We start from the raw sequence: 19,941 nt of genomic DNA on the forward strand, positions 1-19,941 counted from the left end.
TTCTTCTTCTTCTTCTTCTTCTTCTTCTTCTTCTTCTTCTTCTTCTTCTTCTTCTTCCTTCTTCCTTCTTCCTTCTTCCTTCTTCTTCCTTCCTTCTTCTTCCTTCTTCTTTCTTCTTCTTCTTTTTCTTCTTCTTTCCTTCTTCTTCTTTCCTTCTTCTTCCTTCTTCTTCTTCTTCTTCTTCTTCTTCTTCCTTCCTTCCTTCCTTCCTTCCTTCCTTCCTTCCTTCCTTCCTTCTTCTTTCTTCCTTCCTTCTTCTTTCTTCCTCCTTCTTCTTTCTTCCTCCTTCTTCCTTCTTCTTCTTCCTTCTTCTTCTTCCTTCTTCCTTCTTCTTCTTCCTTCTTCTTCTTCTTCCTTCTTCTTCTTCTTTCTTCTTTCCTTCTTCCTTCTTCTTTCTTCCTTCTCCTTCTTCTTCTTCCTCCTTCTTCTTCTTCCTTCTTCTTCTTCTTCCTTCTTCTTCTTCTTCCTTCTTCTTCTTTCTTCCTCCTTCTTCTTCTTCCTTCTTCTTCTTCCTTCTTCTTCTTCCTTCTTCTTCTTCTTTCTTCCTCCTTCTTCTTTCTTCCTCCTTCTTCCTTCTTCTTCTTCCTTCTTCTTCTTCCTTCTTCTTCTTTCTTCCTCCTTCTTCCTCCTTCTTCCTTCTTCTTCCTTCTTCTTCTTCCTTCTTCTTCTTCCTTCTTCTTCTTCCTTCTTCTTCTTCCTTCTTCTTTCTTTCTTTCTTTCCTTCTTTCTTTCCTTCTTCTTCTTTCTTCCTCCTTCTTCTTCTTCTTCTCCTTCCTTCCTTCCTTCCTTCCTTCCTTCCTTCCTTTCTTCCTTCCTTCCTTCTTCTTCTCCTTCCTTCCTTCCTTCCTTCCTTCCTTCCTTCTTCTTCTTTCTTCCTTCTTCTTCTTTCTTCTTCTTCCTTCTTCTTCTTCTTCTTCTTCTTCTTCTTCTTTCTTCCTTCTTCTTCTTCTTTCTTCCTTCTTCTTCTTTCTTCCTTCTTCTTCCTTCTTCTTCTTCCTTCTTCTTCTTCCTTCTTCTTCTTCCTTCTTCTTTTTCTTCTTTTTCTTTCTTTCTTTCTTTCCTTCTTTCTTTCCTTCTTCTTCTTTCTTCCTCCTTCTTCTTCTTCTTCTTCTTCTCCTTCCTTCCTTCCTTCCTTCCTTCCTTCCTTCCTTTCTTCCTTCCTTCCTTCTTCTTCTCCTTCCTTCCTTCCTTCCTTCCTTCTTCTTCTTTCTTCCTTCTTCTTCTTTCTTCTTCTTCCTTCTTCTTCTTCTTCTTCTTCTTCTTCTTCTTCTTCTTCTTCTTCTTTCTTCCTTCTTCTTCTTCTTTCTTCCTTCTTCTTTCTTCCTTCTTCTTTCCTTCTTTCTTCTTCTTCTTTCTTCCTTCTTCTTCTTCCTTCTTCCTTCTTCCTTCTTCTTCTTCTTCTTCTTCTTCTTCTTCTTCTTTCTTCCTCCTTCTTCTTTCTTCCTCCTTCTTCTTTCTTCCTCCTTCTTCTTTCTAAAGTTTACGTTGCCCTTGGAGAAAGCGCTGCAGCAGAAACGGGACGTTTACAAATGAGGAGCGTTTACAATCAGGAGGTTGAACAAAGCAGCAGAATGTATTACTGATCCGAACAAAAAGTAAAATAAGTAACTAAATGACAGATGGATACCTGTGGAATGTACTTTTGGCTGCAGTAATTAGTTTTATCTTTTTAATGCATGACAGGGACAGAGCCTGGACTGGAATGAAACAACTTTGGGCATTTACAAAATATAGAAAATGGCTTTTACATTGAACTTAAACATGGACAAATTTACCAGACATTGGGACCGGGACATTTGACCAACATTTTTTTCTCAAGGTAATTCTTTAGGCTGCTCTATTTCTTTTTTGATTCTGTCTTTTCATTCTCTGCTCTTGTTCTGTTTGTTCTGTTTGTTCTTTCTTATTCTGTAAAACCTTTAAAAATAAAGACTATCAGACGTTCTAGTGGTGAAAAGGAGATGAAGATACGACTGTTCTGCTGCTCTGTTGTGGTGAGATTGTATAGAAACATTGCATTCAAAGACAACAGCAGAGGCAAACGTGTACAAAACTGTGTACTATTATGACTGTACATTGAAGCGCTCTATGCAGTTGTCAGGCCAGAAATGTATAACGCATTAAATTACAGAAAAACTCAATTTATTGTGCAAAAACTCAGAACTCTTCTTGTGCATGATCTTGTCCCGCGCAGCTCGCACGACTCAACTCATATTTGGCAGAAACAAAAGTCCCTGTATCTGTGTGTTTGGCTGCGGGCCTAATGCAGTAAATGTGTTGGAGCGGAGCAAAGCCTTTTAAAGATCACTGGAGTCCAACAGCTGAACTTAAACAAAAACACAGAGGCACGTGTGCCGTCCCCCGTGTGTTGTCTTACGAGCCTCAGCACCAAAGATCAGTCACTTTCCACATTGTTCTTTATAGACCAGAGTCACCCATCGCAGTTTCAGGAGGACACTATCTATTATTAATGCTGCTCCATCTGCATCTTCATCCATTGCTCTGAACAAACGACTCGCGATCCTTCTTCTCATTTGTCTGAAATTGTCCGCAGTCCTTCATTATTGAACTGGAAACTTGAAAAAGCGGCTCTCAGACGATCAACCGTGTCACGTCAGTCCAGCTAAAGTGTACTTCCACGGTTAAACGTACAGTAGGACACGTTTACTTCTAATATCTGTATGAACTCATGTTGAACTTGTAGGAAATCATTGAACGCATTTGAAGTTGTGATGTTTTATTGCGTATTTTGCAGAGCTAGCGGTAATAACGAGCTGTAAATTGTTGTAATTGTAATGTAATGTGTGCTTTTTTCACGGTTTTCATAGTTTTTTGATTGATTTGATTGATTGGCTTTATTTTAAGCTTATGACAAAGAATATGACACATTTACGTTACAATAGTTGCGGATCATCCACATACACCTGCAAACACACAGTTTCATACACAAAAGTCCACGTTTGAATGTCCTCTGTGTGTCCATGTTTCCCAGATAAATACAAATAAACCAAATGACCTTCAAATCTATTGAGAAGAAGAAAAACACATACATTCTCACTCCATTGTACATCACTTTACAGTCATTTATCACAATTACATTTGACAGTTATCTTAATGTTTTTAAGTGACCGGAAAAAAGGTTGTTTCTGTTGTACTTTTTGATCAAAACGTAGAGTATCGTGGTGATGAAAATAAATATGAAAATGGTGGAGAGCTAGTAGTGTTTGGAGATATATATAGTTTGTTCTCCAAGATGAATATAACCTTTAAACTCATCTTGTTCACAGAGTCGGTCTGACGCAGTGAGACAGCTGAGGATTTGAAGAGTTTCTTTCTCACACAGGGACTGAAACGTCTCTCAGAACGTCTATAAAATACACGGCGGACACAGTGTGATTGCTCAACGTATTTTTACTGATTACATTTCCATTAAACTCATGGCTATAAACATCTTATTTTACAAGAGTGTTTGGGTCTCAGAGTCGCCTCTGAACGTCCTCACAGCAGACCAACATCATAAAGTGTTGATAAATGTTCTAAAGCCTGATCTTCTGAAAGGATAAACAGGAAGTAGGCTTTATGAGTCGTGAACCAGCGAGCCAAAGTGTCTGTTTACCATCTGGATTCTGTTATTTCATAATCCGAACCCAATTTTATCTGATGACGTGGACAGTTTCTGGTTGAGTTAGACAAATTTCAAAATAAAATTGTCAGCTCTCCATGTGGCACAACAGTAAATCCTTTGACGTCAACAATCATAGACATCCCTAAGATATATTTGTTTTAAGCTTAATCACTCTTCGGATAATAATCGGATAATAAATCAATTAAATCCATAGAAACTAGATACTCCACTGCCTGTCAAAATAAAAGTCAACACAGAAAAAAGTCTCACATGCTGTAATATTTCATCGGACACATCATTTTTTACCAGTTGATGATGTGAGATAGTGACCACTGCACAAAGCCTTCTCCAGCTCCAAACACTCTCACTGTGGGTCAGATCTGGAGTACATTAACTTCTGCTTCTCCTTAGATGTTCTCTCTGCTCGATGCCAATGATTTCCTAAGATATTTTAGTATTGTAAAGGTTTATGTATTAAATATTTGTCGTTCTTCTTTCTTTCTGTCCTTGTCCAGGCGCCGGGCTGATCTGGATGGACGACGTGGCCTGCACCGGGGCCGAAGACGCCATCCACCAGTGTAAATTCCCCGGCTGGGGCAAGACCAACTGCGGACACGTGGAGGACGCCGGGGTCACCTGCATCATCTGAGCGCGAATTCGAGAGAGGACAACTACAAATCGACAACGATAAAATGTGCCTCGTGTGTTTTGGAAGATGCACAACTTCCTGGTCGGCCATTTTGTAGGACATCCAGCAGAGAGAGAGGGACCCGGACGTCTCATAAGGACTGTATTATTGTCTGATTGTGGTGTTATGTTCGGTCATCGGAGCCGGTTGAAGATCCTCGTGGACTTTTGTGGAGCACGCTGTTGGTTTGACATTTGACGGTTTTGGATTCAGACATTTTGGAATGAAAAGAAAGACTGAATAACTACGAGAGACTGACCGTTGACAGGGCAGCTGTTTATTACGTGTTTATTACAAAGGGCTTTGCTTAACACACCACCGTGCCACAAATACTTCTTAAAAGCTAATATATTGCATTTGCTGGTCAAAAGGATGTCACGTTTGAGCAATTGCTTTACTTTCCATTGAGTAGGTCACATAACGTCACACTTTTTGACATTGTTACACCATTACAAACGCAATATTGGTCCAACTAAATGTACAGGTGCATAAAGGTGAGTTTTGCATTAAATAATGAATCAAGTTACAGAATATGAGGACTCTACCAAGACAAAATTGCAAGAAAAAGAGAGCGTATGACTGGATTGTCTACCTCGCAACTCCCCAGCGTCTTTCTTTCAGTTTCCATTGAATTAATTAAGCACATGAATAAGAAGACTGTCACTGCAGCAACGCCCTGAGTGCATTAATGTGTGGTATAATTCATGTTTTATATCGGCTTGGATTGGGCCCTTTTACACTAAATATAAAAAGTATTTGATAAGTCAACGAAACCAATGTGTTGCTCACTCACTTCCAAGGAGAATATATCAAAATGATAATGACTGATGCATGAACCTGGGGCACACATAGATTTAGAGAACAATACTTTAACAATGTAAAGTAGCATTTACCATACTTTTGTGGCAACTAACAAGTGTCGCTGATCCGGTGCTAAACAAATAGATTCTTCTGCGGTAATTCTACTTTTCAGTCTTTTCTAAACCATTATGTTTTCATTGTATTTTCACGACTTTGCAGGATTTAAAATGACATGGCTCCACATAGAAAGATAGATTTAGTGGTTGTGACTCTGCAGCCAAATGTGTGCGTTTTCTACCTCAATGTTTTTCTAAAATGTACTTGGAATAAAACCGGCCTTAAAAGGGAAGCAAGATGAATCAGGCGAGTTTTCATAGCAATGCATGGGGTTGATGTTTTCTTCAAATCGCTCGCCAAAATTGCAATGATTGATTACAAAACCACACATTCTGCTCAAAGTACAAAATATTCTGCATCAGGACTAACTTCGTCCAGCTCAACATAATCATAATTGCTCTCACATGCTGAAAGTGGCAGCACTACAAAGCTCTAAATACGGGCGTCGCATCCTGTTTAGTCTCAGTGTTCACGTAAATGTGTTTGGACTGACATTCAATCGAGGCCTTTCACTTCTCATCAGAGTGACACGGCGCCCTCTGATTGGTCGGAGACGTTGCTTTGACTCTGCATATCGAGCCACTCGGGGTCACATTGCTCACATAGCTCACAAAATGCAGCCTCATGCCTTATTTTGGAAGATGAGTGTTTTTCATGATAAAGGTCTGTTTGCCGTTTGTGCTGACCATGTTTAACACGGAACTGTGGATCGTGTTTTTTAGTTTTTTTGCCATGAAATAGATTTTGTGTGTTTTGCTCAACACAACAAGTCGATTTTCAGAGTGTTACTTTTCAGATGATGTGGCAGCTATTCTACAGTCATGGCCTGACCACTCCCAGACAAGGACTCAAACTTACAATGGCACAAACAAGGAGACTGAAGTGTCCTGCTCAAGGACACAGCGGCAGCGTTCACTGCCAGTGGAGAAGTAGAGTTGGAGCTGGCGTTGTTTACTTTTCATCAGTCTGAATTCAGTTTCACAGCAATAGAATCATATTTTACTGATTCACGATTATATTATTCTTTTCCCTTTTCAATGGAATTGCAGTTTGCTCTTTCAAACTATCTCATTAAGTCAATACTTTTTGTAGCATAAATTGTTTCAATAATTCTCTAATGGCCTAATTGTCTTTAAACTAGGCTTGTGTATTTGAGGGCTACAATTATACTGTATGTGTCATAAAACACTTTTTACCCTCAAACAGTATTCCTTTTTCAGACTCACCATTTGAGTCAAAGTGTTTAAGATTCAATGCATAAGACCATTTCATTTAAACATTTTCTTGCTAATATTTTCCACTCACGAGTTGTATATGCACTGAAGTAATAAAATACAGCTTTGTTTAAACAGCGAGGCGTGTTGTTTTAACGCAGTGGTCTGGGATGTGGACATGGCAGGTGCAGGCTGAGGTGCAGCTGTTTTCAAAACACTGTAAGTGTGTGTGGACGCTCAGATCTGCAGTGTGATTCTGAACGTGTATGAATGGTTCCACATGTTCACAGGATGCAGATGATTGGCACAAAGTCGCTCTGTACAAAGGTCAGTGTGTTTTCACTTATGTCCTGACCTGACTTATGTTGCAAGGTCGAGCTCTCTAGGATTTGTTTACTTTTACAAAGTAAGATTAGCCTAATGTGCACAGCCTCTTTCAATGGATATTTGACTCTCATAAATGTTTAGGGAAAGTACTTCTTGTTGTAGTGAAATTAAATTTTATATTATATTACATGCAAGAAAACCATGGTGGGATTGTACACGTGTGATTGAGAACCTTTTATTCCAGTATAACACAATCACATGCCTCCCTGAACCTGATCACACATAATATGCAGTAATGCAAACACTTTGATACCAACGGCCATAAAACACCAAAGAAGAAGAAGAACTACATTGAAGAGCATGCTGTTGTACTACTAGACTATTTCTATGTATTTGTAGTAGTGTATGATGTCTGCTATCTATTAGATAGTACTGAAAGTGAACGTGTCAACTGGACATATTGTTTTGAAAACCCCTTTATATTACAGCAGAACAGGCTCATGAGTAAAATGGGTTAGCAATTCAAAGCTATTGTACAGCTAATGGTTTTAGCATGTCAAAGAGATTAACTAATGTTAAGTCATCATGATTATGATTTGACTCAATTCACATTACAGTGGTCTTAAACAGACAACTATAGAGGCAATAGACCTATCACAATGTAGTAATTGGACACAATATTCTGTTACAGCGGCGGACCCAGAATCAACTGACCGAGGTTTCATCCCAGTGTCAAAGAGGCAGACAATAAGTGTCTTTGTTTATTGTATCTCAAATAAGGGAAAACCTTTTTAAATGAGGCTGCGATGCCCCCTTTTGCACCCGTGTAAACCGGTTCTGTTATAAATATTTGAAATCCCCAGACTGTATTTTGAATAGTCCTCTCGAGCTGTGATCTACAATAGAAGCATTATCGTGTCCCTGCCAGTGAACTAACCCTAATTTGTACCATAAAGGCGGCTAACATGAAGTCACATTGCTTTAGGGAAACTGTTATAAAGGCCCATAGTTACTGTCTTTTGGTCTGTGCCTATTTATCAATGCACATTCCTCTTGGTCACAAAGGGCCATTTATTTAGCATGAATTCTAGACTGGGACCATCTGCAGTCTGGGAAGATGAAACACGTGGGATCATATAAGTCAAGGTCTGGGTCATGTTCTAGATCCACAGCAAGGACATTCTTCAGGACGAGTCACCCAGCAATAGACATGATACAACGACGCACTCAAATTAAAGCTGAACGAGTGAAAATACCACAAACCTTTTCCAAACAGGATTCTATTACCAACATGTGGCCAACGTCAACAGTAATGTTGTGGTTTATCATCTTTAAAGGATTCTGTGTCCATGCGTTTCAGGAATAGTACTGCTGTTGTTTTCAGTGTGAGGTAAAAAAATACCTCCATTGAGTCCATCCTCCCCTCCTCCATCACTGTGTGGTACGCTGGAGCCACAGCCAGGGACAAACAGAGACTAAAGTGCACAAAATATCATGAGGACAGATGAACCAGTTGAGAAAGCACCATCATAGGAGTCGTAGGCACCAGGAGCAGAGAGCAGCCCACAGCCACAAGACAGGGTCCAGAGGAAACAGTGGAGATCCCAAATGTGATAAAAGGGTGAACTATACGAGTAAAAGCTAAGAACTAGAATAAAAAATTGCATCAATTAAAATTGTGGTAAAACATAAAACAAAACAAATAACAAGAACAGTTTCTTCCCCTCTGCTGTTGGTCTCAAGTAACCCGCTCACTTTAAAGATACACTATGTAACTTTTCTGGTGGAGGGTCCGCCATCTGCTTGTCTCGATTAAGATGTCATTGCTTTGTCTGAAATGTCTATGTATTTAAGCTATTAACCAATCAAAAATACCTAATTTGTGAATTTATTCTCATAAAAGTTAAAAGTTAAAACTTGCAGTAATTTTACTTCTACTGAGGTACTTCTGCTACTACTAAACTCTGTCTTGATACAACTCATCACATGAGGGTTTATACTGACCTCTGCTGGTAAAAATCGGGGGTTCATGTTCAATTTTAGCTTTGACTTTCGCTGTGTTTGGTCCACTGCGGCTCCCATATCCGGTTCAGTTTGAATCTCCGTCGCGCGGCGTCTGAGGAAGTGTTGTTGTCAAAACGTTGGAGAAACAGGTAATGTACATATTATGATGTCTCGGGATCTTGTCTGGTGATCCAGCACGTTTATATTGTTACCATGGCAATATGGCGAGTTCACCAAAGAACTAGAAGATAAACCTAAAAACATGTTTACGTCCTGCTGTAAATCACCATAGGCTTTAGGCTGCTGGTATAATAACTACCATAAACCATGTGACTGTGTGACATTCATCATATCATCTCGATGTGGCTGATGCAGTGTGTGTTTGCGTCTGTAGCATGGACTCTCCTGTCAGACCCGGAAGCGACAGCTCCTTCAAAACCCCTCGGAACCTCCGGCTGAGGGGCTCCAGCAGCAGCAGTGGGACCCCCGTCACCATCCCGGCCTCACCCTTCATGAAAAAACTGGGCTGTGGCACTGGAGTCAATGTTTACCTCATGGACAGGTGTGCTTTGTATTTGGTTATTAAACATCTAATTGTGATCTCATCCCTTGTGGACATCTGCTGTGTTGGACCTACTGCGGTTTAATATTTAACCCATTTAATTCAGCTCAATGCCACTTCTGCTATAGAAGAAACCGATGATTTACTTTTAGAAACATACAACGTTTACATTAGGAATGGGACAATAAACAACAATAAAAAGGGTGGGAAATCATTGGGTGTGGCATATATTGTATAATTGAGGTAATTGTAAGGAAAGATAATGACATTTAACAGCAGAAGAGGTTGAGATTGTGAATGTTGTTTTGAAGATCTACTTGATAGTACTCCTGTTTTTTGTCAACCACACGTATATTTCACTTGTGAATTTACAGCATCTTTGTCTTGACAGGATGGGAAAGCTGAATCTGTCTCCGTGGGCCGTGAAGAAGGTCAACAGCAGATGTGCAGCCAAGCAGGGGAAAATTTACCAGAAGCGTCTGAATGAGGAGGCAAAGATCTTGAAGGGACTTAACCATCCTAATATTGTCGGTAAGAGTTGACATGGAAACAACTGGCTATAAAGAATGTTTTTTGCATATTACAACATCTACTGGTTTCCAGTCTTATTCAATGATCTGTCTGTTATGAAGTGAAATTAAACTGCTTGTTATGTACTCCAGGTTTTCGTGCCGTTGCCAAGGCAAAGGATGGATCCAAGTGTCTGGCCATGGAGTACGGAGGAGAGCAGTCTCTCAATGACATGATCGAGAAGAGGAGAGAGGAGGGTCTGAAGGCTTTTCCTGCTGCCATCATAGAGAAGGTGGCACTGCATGTGGCTCGTGGTCTGCAGGTAAATGACCAGTGTAATTAATTTTATTATATTTTGGATGGTTCTAAAGACATTGATCTATTCTTAGTCATGTTAAATTTGTATAGATTTTTTTTAGATGAAGATGAAACACATGGAATTATTAACACGTGTTTATTTCTTAGTCTTGTAATTCTCTTGTGGGTTGGATTAGCTTTGTCATGTAAATACATGGGGGGGAAATATGTTTTTTCACTATATTATGTGTATTTTATCAAAATTAAGATGGGACAAAAACAGCTTATTTCGACCTGTTTCATTTGGTGACAGAGTTTTATGGCTCAACTGCCTGTATCACTTTTGAAAAATTGTATGTTAAAGTTGCAGTAACTGCAGCTCAAACTCAAATGCAGATATTGCACTTTTCTGTTGTTTCACTGAAGAGTTCCACACTCAGATTCTGCTCAATTTTCTTGATCTCCAAATATCTTTTCTCATGACATCTTTTTACTGTATTTTAAGAACACATTTGGAGCTTAATGGTCTAATCAGTTGTGATGGTTATTTGCTAAATATTCACTTGCATAAATACACATAAATCATTTATAAACTCAAGATATTATAGTCCATTTATTATAAATGGACTATAATGTCATGAGTTTATCTCTGAAACCGAGGAACAACATCAAAACATCAAAGTCTTTATTCTCAGGTTAATTGCGTTTTTACTTTGTCATCGCAGTTTGTGTAACATTAAAGAGAATAACTTCGGTTCTACGATATACAGGAATAAAACTGGGTCAAAACTAGACCAGCTGAGAATAATTTGAATTATGTTTTTACAGTACCTTCACAATGAGAAGAAGCTGCTGCACGGCGACATGAAATCCTGCAACGTGGTCATCAAAGGAGACTTTGACACCATCAAGATCTGTGACGTGGGGGTTTCTCTGCCTTTGGATGAGAACATGAAAGGTGACTTTAGTCACCACTCCTTTCTCTTTTCTCTGTCCTTCTCTACTATATTCACAAATCCTCTGCTTCCTTCTACTTCTACAGAGCTATACGCAGGGGCGTATGTGTGTATATATCTATATTTACTTACTTACATACATACATACACTCATACTGCACACACACACACAAATACACAAAATTAATGAACTGTTATATGTCGTAGTGTCGGACCCAAAGGCTGAGTACATTGGCACTGAGCCGTGGAACTCGAAGGAGGTGATGGAGGGAGGAGAAATCTCTGACAAGGCAGATATTTTTGCCTTCGGCCTGACGCTGTGGGAGATGATGACTCTGTCGATGCCTCACCTGGAGACGCTGGACAACGAAGAGGAGCAGGAAGAGGAGGAAGATGAAGGTAAGACTGAGACTTAATGGAACTGTATTTTGTGGAAGGTCCGCTTTATTGAGCAAAAACTAATTCTATTGCCGAGTAGTCCCTGAAAAGTGTGCTATTGATTAAAATCAGACATTTTATTTATTCATTGTATGTGTTTTAGAGCGTTTAGTCCAGATAAATAGATAAAGATTACTACCGTAGTAGATTTACTACGATTATTCAGTGCAGCCCTAATTTGGTGATTTGGTCTTTTGATATTACACTAATAAACACCTGTTTCAGCCGCACGTCAAGAAGAAATGATTCAATGTCAAGAATCATCTTGACATTCTACAGATGTCAAGATGATTCAGTTAATCAAAAATCGTGATTAATTATATCACAGTATAATTGTGAGAACTAAAAAATAATAATTGTGACTATTTTAGAAGCAAAATCAGATGGTTTTGGTTCAATCTTGTTTAAAAATGATACATCTAAATATAAAGCTGGTCAAACCTGAGGGGTAGTAATGTGTAGATCATGTGTAATTGTGAGTAATCATTAAATCATGAGTGCTCACAATAATCTTTGCCTTCCCACGAGTTAACATTTAGTCCAGTTCTATCTTTTTAACCTGTGATTTGATATATTCCGTGCAGACTCGGAGGAGGAGGGCTTCGACGAGGATGCGTATTACGAGCGCTTGGGGACTCGCCCGGCACTGGACGTGGAGGCTCTGGGTGCGTCCTACAGGCGGATGGAGGAACTGTTCTACGTCTGCTCTGAGGAGGACCCCAAAAAGCGCCCCTCGGCCTCTCAGATCGTCCAGGCCTTAGAGAGCAACGCCCGCCTGGACAAGAGCCAGCCTGAGGTCATCGTGATTGACTGAAAATATATATTTATATATATATATTTATATATATATATTTATATATATATTTATATATATATATATATATATATATTTATATATATATATATATATATATATATATATATATATTTATATATATATATATATATATATATATTTATATATATATATATATATATTTATATATATATATATATATATATATTTATATATATATATATATATATATTCGTCTGCTCATCTCATGTGTGTATTTTGAATGTTTTGTGTCAACCTCTTCTGTAATTATTAAATCCAACAAGTAGATATAATTACAGTATTTGATTTGTCTTGAATCAAAAACTTCTTATTCATGCATGTCTTATTGTTTTCCTCAGTCTCTCCCCACTTCACTGTTCTGTTAAATAAAGCCTAGTCAAAGATCTGTTACCATGACAACTGCCACACCCATCCACTTTGAATCCTCAAGTAATTTACTCAAATATGACTAGTTTTATTACAAAGCAATTTACCCTCAATTTAAGATTACCGTATTTTCCACACTTTAAGTCCACTGTCAATGGTCTATTTTTGATCATTTTTCAAATAAAAAGGCGCATAAGCAAAAACGTGTACCACACAAAATCACTTCGAGGTCAGTAAGCACAACCAGAATGAATCCATATAAGGCGCAGTCACTTGAGAAAATTGAAGGCTTTTAAGTGCGCCTTAGTGTGGAAAATACAGTATTCAACCATTAAAAAAAAAACAAAAAAACTCAGATCAAATGGGTTTATTCACTGTTAACACTACAACGTGGCACAAAATAAAATTGCATCTTTTTCAAACCGCTCTGTTGCCAGCTGTAACACTGATCATAAAATAAATGATCTTAAGTCATTTTAAAAAGTAAACATTTCATTTAAATGCAAAGTGATAATCCACTCTTTTATATTGGATAAAGGTTCAAAAAGACCAATATTTACACGTTTGAACAGAATGTACTGCTGTGACGAACACACAACCTTCTGAAAAGTGCAGTTCAGAATAAATACTGACTAAGCAAAAAAAACAGGGTGTTAAAATCTCTCCTGAACGTCACGATTTGTGGAACGAGTGAACTGAATATACAAATGCGACTCCTCCAGTTCAGCCCAAAGGTCGATTGAACAAGAGTTTATTAAGAAATGAAGTTGTAGACGAGGAAAGCTGGAGTGTTGGAGTATTTAGTCGCGAACAGTTTGCCATCGGGCGTCGGGTCCGAGAAGGCGATCTCTTCTTTTGTCAAGTGACTCCCGTACATGAAGGTGCTCCTGGGGGAAAAAAAAAAGAGTCAGGCACGACTCTTTTTCGGTCAGGCACGACGACGCTGGCGCGAAACGTTGTGCGACTTGTGCGATGGCGTACCTGACCGTGTCCAGCATTCGACTGGCGATGCCTTTGCGTCGGGCCAGGCTGAAGACCCAGATCCGGCTGATCCCGCAGATGGCCTGCTCCGGGACGGTGGAGCAGCACCAGGCCCGGTGACGCTCCATGAAGTCGTCCCGGGACATGTCCTTCTCCTGGTCCGGCTGCACCAGCACTCGGAAGGCCTAGAGGAGACCACAGTGAAGGCGAAGGGTCAGACGCCACGCGACAAGGGTCAGACGCCACGCGACATGGGTCAGACGCCACGCGACATGGGTCAGACGCCACGCGACATGGGTCAGACGCCACGCAACAAGGGTCAGACGCCACGCAACAAGGGTCAGACGCCACGCAACAAGGGTCAGACGCCACGCAACAAGGGTCAGACGCCACGCGACAAGGGTCAGACGCCACGCGACAAGGGTCAGACGCCACGCGACATGGGTCAGACGCCACGCGACATGGGTCAGACGCCACGCGACAAGGGTCAGACGCCACGCGACATGGGTCAGACGCCACGCGACAAGGGTCAGACGCCACGCGACAAGGGTCAGACGCCACGCGACATGGGTCAGACGCCACGCGACATGGGTCAGACGCCACGCGACATGGGTCAGACGCCACGCGACATGGGTCAGACGCCACGCGACATGGGTCAGACGCCACGCGACATGGGTCAGACGCCACGCGACATGGGTCAGACGCCACGCGACAAGGGTCAGACGCCACGCGACATGGGTCAGACGCCACGCAACAAGGGTCAGACGCCACGCAACAAGGGTCAGACGCCACGCAACAAGGGTCAGACGCCACGCAACAAGGGTCAGACGCCACGCAACAAGGGTCAGACGCCACGCAACAAGGGTCAGACGCCACGCAACAAGGGTCAGACGCCACGCAACAAGGGTCAGACGCCACGCAACATGGGTCAGACGCAACAGTTCATTGAGACGAGTTTGAGCTCTCGAGTTTCAAAAGTCTCATTTATAAACCTGCGAGTGGAATTCTAACGTGGAATAAACGGCCATAAAACTCCTCAAAACGTGCTTTTCGTCCTTTGCCTCATTATATTACACTCAAATTGTCTACGTATAGATCGTGTCACGATTATTGTGAGGGAAGAAAATAAATACAAACTTAACGATTATTCATAAACAGTCAGATATTTTTATATTTAATTTCTCATAGTTACTTCGCCTCTATTATGTTTGTGACAGGCTTTATGAATTTAACTTAAAAAAACTTAAATTAAAATTAACAGCCATATTAAAACGTAGTTAAATTTAGGTGTATTGTTTGGACTTGATCTAGTCTTTGCTTCCAAAAGAGTCACATTTACCATATTTTCCGGAATATAAGTCGCACCTTTTTTCATAGTTTTGGACGGTATGTGACTTATACTTATATTTATACTTATACTCCGGAGCGACATATTGGGTATTATTTGTTATTTTCACACTTGCAACTGCATTTCATACTCCAGTGCGACTTATAGTCCGGAAAATACGGCATCTTTTAGTTATTTTTATATTGTGATGCGAACAATCTCGACATCCCTTCGCTCAAACTTAACGCGGAGAGTCATATATGTTTGTACGTACGCACGCTTTATGAATAAGACAGTTACGGAAGCAGTCGAACATTGTCCAAATGAGTGAATATTAAACTTTTTCCACCAGAAAAAAAAACGTATTGTTGCAAAAAGAACCATTACGCGGGACCAGAACAACGCTTTTCTAGTTATCGAGTGAAATATTTGTACCCGTCGGATCGGCTCTGTAACTAGACACCCCACAACCATTCTGTCCGAGTTGACGAAGAGGTAGGTCTTTGCCTGAGCCGGTCTGCTCAGCGCCACCTGCTGGAAACCCAACTCGCTGTCCGCTAGCAGCCGCACGTCCTCTGCCTGGGAAAGAAAAAGGATACAACTGTAATATTTATAAACTAAAACATGAAAAATAAGAGGAATTGCCACTTACTTTTTTAATGGCATATTTGGGATCGTCGGGCATCACCAAGAGGATTTTTCCATCCCAGAATTCGGCCACGACACGCTCCTTCTTCCAGCCCTGACGCACAAAACACATAATAAAGAAGATGTATCGTTCCCGCTTTGTAAACGTTAACGTCTGATTGTGAATGAAATAAAAGCACAGGCCAAAGATGGACAAATTACCACAAATTTGATAGAGTCGAGGAATCGCTGATGAAACTGCGAGTGCTGGAAGTTGTCGTCTGGGTTGTCTGCGCTGTAGACCATCCCACAGGAGCTGCAGCTCGTGGCACCGAACTGCTTCTGACCTGCATCCTGTGGACAAATAAAGGCTTTTCTTATATTGTACTCCAGAAAATACTCTTCTTATAGTCTGGAAAATACAGTAATCGTTGTCTTGAAACGGAGACATTTTTACAACAAAGACAGCTGCATTATTAAATCAAAAAAGTAAAAAATAAAACCACAATTTTTTCACCAATACTGCTATATTTATAAATATTCTTGTTCAAAAGCAAATATTTCAATATTTAATTATCAACCGACTAGTCTCAATGTACAATAGAAATCTTTTAATTGAAAAAATAAAAACAATTGTTAGTTGCAGCCGTAGACTCGAGTACTCCGGTTGGCGGTTTCTTCTCATCCAAACACATTTCATCGTTGACTTTAATTATGACAAAGTAAACCCGATCGCTCCGAGACCCTGTGCAGCGCATTACAAGCATTAGTCCGTCGCTAAACTTACAATAATGAGCTGGTCTTCATCCTGCTTCTCTTTCCTCTTCCTCAGGGTCCTCTCTTTTGTCACAGCCGCAGACTGCAGTGTGGACCCCGGACCAGAGGGGGTGCTGCAGGACACCGGAGGCCTCAGCGCTGCAGCCCTCGACCTGTGTCAGTTCAAGACGCTTTAACATCACGATCCTTCCCAGTTACAGTGCATTTTGTAACAAGATAAACACTTACTTTTTGGAGGCGGGTCCAAATATGGGATACATACCTACGATATTAATTGAGAAGGGAATATTTAAGCAATGACAGGGCTTTACTTTATGTAATTAGGCAACGTGTACATTATTAAGCTTTGGCTGGGTTTGACTCACCGTTCGTCAGACTCATGTCACTGTCATTTATGTCACTGAGGTCAAACACAGACTCCGGGCCCCCATCGGCCCCTGAATCCCCCTGTGGAAATGCAGCCTGGTCTCATGAAACGCGTAACGGCGCTTTAGCAGAGCCCGTCTGGAGGTTTACCTGATGTCTGAAGATGGACAGGGCCTGAGATTCTGCCTCTGGACTCCGGGACAGCATGACGGTCAGCTCTTTGTCGAGGCCAAACGTCTCTTTGGGGGAACTTAAAGAAGATGCGTGTTAAACTGTGACGAGACGTGGCGTTGTCGAAGATAAACATGCAAGAGTGAAACTGGGTAAAAGTCTTACCCTTCAGGAGCCTTAAAGTTCACCGTTTCATCAACAGGATCAAGCCAGTCTAAAGGATCAAACTTTGTGCGCCGTTTGGAGTCTGGCTCCATTTCGGTCTCCGGTGATGTCCGAGTCCTCTGAAACATCAACATATTACAATTTAACTTAACACGAAACGTTTCACTGCACAATTCACTAAAACACAGTTAACATGATTACCGTATTTTCCGCACTATAAGGCGCATTAAGCGAAACAAACCATGTACCACACAAGGTCAGTAAGCACAACCAGAATTCATCCAAAGAGAAGGCGCACTGGATTATTAAAAGGTGCACTGTCGTTTTTTGAGAGAAATAAAAGGCTTTTGAGTGCACCTTATAGTGTGGAAAATATGGTATACTGAAGATTTCACCATTTTGTGCCTATTTTTCCCCAGTTTGACATTTGTGGTCAAGTTTATAATGTGCCAAATGCCAAAATCAATATGAAATACGCAATAGTTTGGAAAATTTGATCTGTTAAAATGAATGTTTAAACCGTCAGAAAACTGTGGCAGTTGTGTGTAAATAGATGAAACGTCGACAAAGAGGGATTCAGCTCCACTTCCTGTCAAACTGCAACTTACTGATGTAAAACTATAATATTCACCTCACTGACTGTCCCACTAAACACACATTATGTAGGACCGTAATATTACAGACCTCCTGCAGTGGGCTCGTCTCCGTGGCAGGAGGCGGTTGGGCTTTCTCGGTCTGGGCCGGAGCATGCGCAGGAGCCTTGGCTTTCTTGGGCCTGTTTTTTGGAGCAGACTTCTTGTACATCGACGTTGGTTTCTTGCCAGTGCCAAAAAATGCGGCTCCAACAAAGATCTTTGGTTTGGGTTTTCCACTGCTGAAAGTGAATGTTATGCCTTTCTTAGTCTCGGGAGGCGCCGCTGCTTTGGCACTGTATCTGACGAGACAAAAGCGTCATCATTTCACTGTATATTTTCAGGAATTTTGCAAATAATTGTGTTGAGGACAAACCTGTTGTTGAGAGCTGACACTTTTACAGCATTTGTTGATGTGGCGTATCGCTTAATTCCAATTTTCACATCCTGTTTCGAGTCCGTGGATAACTTTCTGGCCTTCTTGACACCTTTAACGTCCTTTTGGTTGATCGTGGCGGCCTTTTTGACCTCAGAGGACGGGGAAGTGGGCAGAAGGGGAGGAGAGGGCAAAGACTCCTTGACTTTCTTCCTCTCCAGTGGTGTGAGATAGACACTCTTCTGTTTGCTGTAGAACGAGCTCGAAATCACTGCAGGTTTGAAGGGAGAGGCTTTTCGAGGAGATTTAGCTGGTGATGCTGAGTGAGAAAAGGCATGAGATTAATCATAATCTCAGTCATTTTACTTAATTAAGTTGTTGCTCGTTCAATGATATCGTCTAAATTGTCTTTACCTGGTAATTTCCGAGGGGATTTCTGAGGTGAAGGACAGGACTCCTTTTCGGGGCGTTTCGCTGGTGGCTGTGTCTTTTTAGGAGACCTGGCAGGCTTACTTTTTACTGGAGACATCTCATCCGTGCCCTTCTTGGCGGGATGACTGATTGAAAAACAACATGACTTTTAAACGTGACGTAACAGCAACTCGAATAAAGATAAATCAAACGGTTTAATCAGGACTTTTACAGTTTGATGGGGGCTTTGAAGTCTCACCTGTCACAGTTCAGAGAGGAGAGCTTTCTCTTCCTGGTCATCGGCATCATTTCTGACAAACCTGCAAAGATGTTACATGTTTTCTTGCGCATATAATACAACATATATCTTGAAAACCTGATGTAAAATGTTCTATTAAGCATTTTATGAAGAGACTTGCTTATATAACCTTGTTGCCAGAAACAGAACCAAGTAACATAGGATATAAAACAAATATGGCCGTGGCTACAGAGTCAAATAGCCCAGCAGTTTCGGCCGCGCGCCGCGGCTCTGTAGACACTCCCAACAAATACCCAAACGCAATAGTAGTGGACTATATTGCTTGAGATGAGCATTTTCTATTTCCAGTCAGTGCAGCAGTAAAACATAATGGCTTTATTTGTCGAGAAAAGTTGTTGAGTCAAAGGACGCGTGTAAATGGCGGGATGTAAAGTGTATGAGACAAATCTATGGGACACGAACACCAACAATTGTACAAAGGGACAAAAGCAGTCGTTATTGTTGTTCAGCAGCGGAGTAAATTAATTTGCTGCAGTTTATTTTTGCGACGGGCTTCAATGCAACGTTAAATGCAGTTTCGTAATCCGATAAAGAAGCCACACAAACAAGGGTTTTAGCGTAACAGCGATATTTAAGACAAGAAAATACAAACCCGGTGCGTTGTCAAAGTGTCTCAGGTGTTAGCTCATCCAAAGTGAAAGATAATACTTTTCCCGAAACGATATAATGCTTTAGACAGAGAATTGTCCTGCTCTAAACCCGCGTTTCTTCTGTGTGTTTTGAAGAGCGCGCGCCAGCAACAAAAAAACTGCGCGAAAGGAAGCGGAAATGACGTATTTTAGCTTTGACTTTTTTTTTTTCTTCATTCATTTGAAACCATAGAAAATAAAATAAAACTATTTTTTTGTTTTATTGCATTATACCCAAACAGAAACGTAACGCTAGATCGTAGAAGAAGCTCAACAACGCATGTAAATAAAGCTCCGGCAAATCTGATGCAGTTTGGTGGAAGTGAAATGGGGAGAAAATATATTTATGTGACTTTTTTGGAGGGAACTGGCCTTGGTAGACTTTAGTACAATCAGAATTCAGTATTTATTCATGAA

At 40.7% G+C, this 19,941-nt stretch overlaps 3 protein-coding genes across 4 annotated transcripts in view; 2 read left to right on the forward strand and 1 right to left on the reverse strand.

Annotated features, from left to right (window-relative positions):
* Positions 1–6,580, forward strand: part of scara5 (scavenger receptor class A, member 5 (putative)) — a 75,724-nt gene extending 69,144 nt beyond the window's left edge. For both annotated transcript variants that reach the window (XM_072443856.1, XM_072443849.1), the window contains exon 12: positions 4,141–6,580. In XM_072443856.1, coding sequence (XP_072299957.1) covers positions 4,141–4,274 — 134 coding nt within the window. In that variant the 3' untranslated portion in view covers positions 4,275–6,580. The remainder of the gene's footprint in view (positions 1–4,140) is intronic.
* Positions 6,581–8,882: 2,302 nt separating this feature from the next.
* On the forward strand, positions 8,883–12,353 carry pbk (PDZ binding kinase). Its single transcript, XM_072443867.1, has 7 exons — positions 8,883–8,925; positions 9,171–9,338; positions 9,730–9,869; positions 10,001–10,170; positions 10,974–11,103; positions 11,309–11,500; positions 12,124–12,353. The coding sequence occupies exons 2-7, from the start codon at positions 9,172–9,174 to the stop codon at positions 12,351–12,353; spliced, it is 1,029 nt and encodes a 342-aa protein (XP_072299968.1). The 5' UTR covers positions 8,883–8,925; position 9,171.
* Positions 12,354–13,350: 997 nt separating this feature from the next.
* Positions 13,351–19,636, reverse strand: esco2 (establishment of sister chromatid cohesion N-acetyltransferase 2). Its single transcript, XM_072443888.1, has 15 exons — positions 19,488–19,636; positions 18,836–18,896; positions 18,580–18,722; positions 18,166–18,484; positions 17,842–18,091; positions 17,158–17,276; positions 16,972–17,071; positions 16,821–16,902; positions 16,684–16,717; positions 16,466–16,607; positions 15,901–16,032; positions 15,704–15,793; positions 15,487–15,630; positions 13,725–13,909; positions 13,351–13,630 (listed from the first exon to the last, which is right to left on the reverse strand). The coding sequence occupies exons 2-15, from the start codon at positions 18,883–18,885 to the stop codon at positions 13,498–13,500; spliced, it is 1,923 nt and encodes a 640-aa protein (XP_072299989.1). The 5' UTR covers positions 18,886–18,896; positions 19,488–19,636; the 3' UTR covers positions 13,351–13,497.
* Positions 19,637–19,941: the final 305 nt, after the last annotated feature.

This window comes from Eucyclogobius newberryi, unplaced genomic scaffold (assembly GCF_026437365.1).
Source record: "Eucyclogobius newberryi isolate DKJ021-1_F unplaced genomic scaffold, fEucNew1.0.hap1 SCAF_1, whole genome shotgun sequence".
Taxonomy (NCBI): Eukaryota; Metazoa; Chordata; class Actinopteri; order Gobiiformes; family Gobiidae; genus Eucyclogobius; species Eucyclogobius newberryi.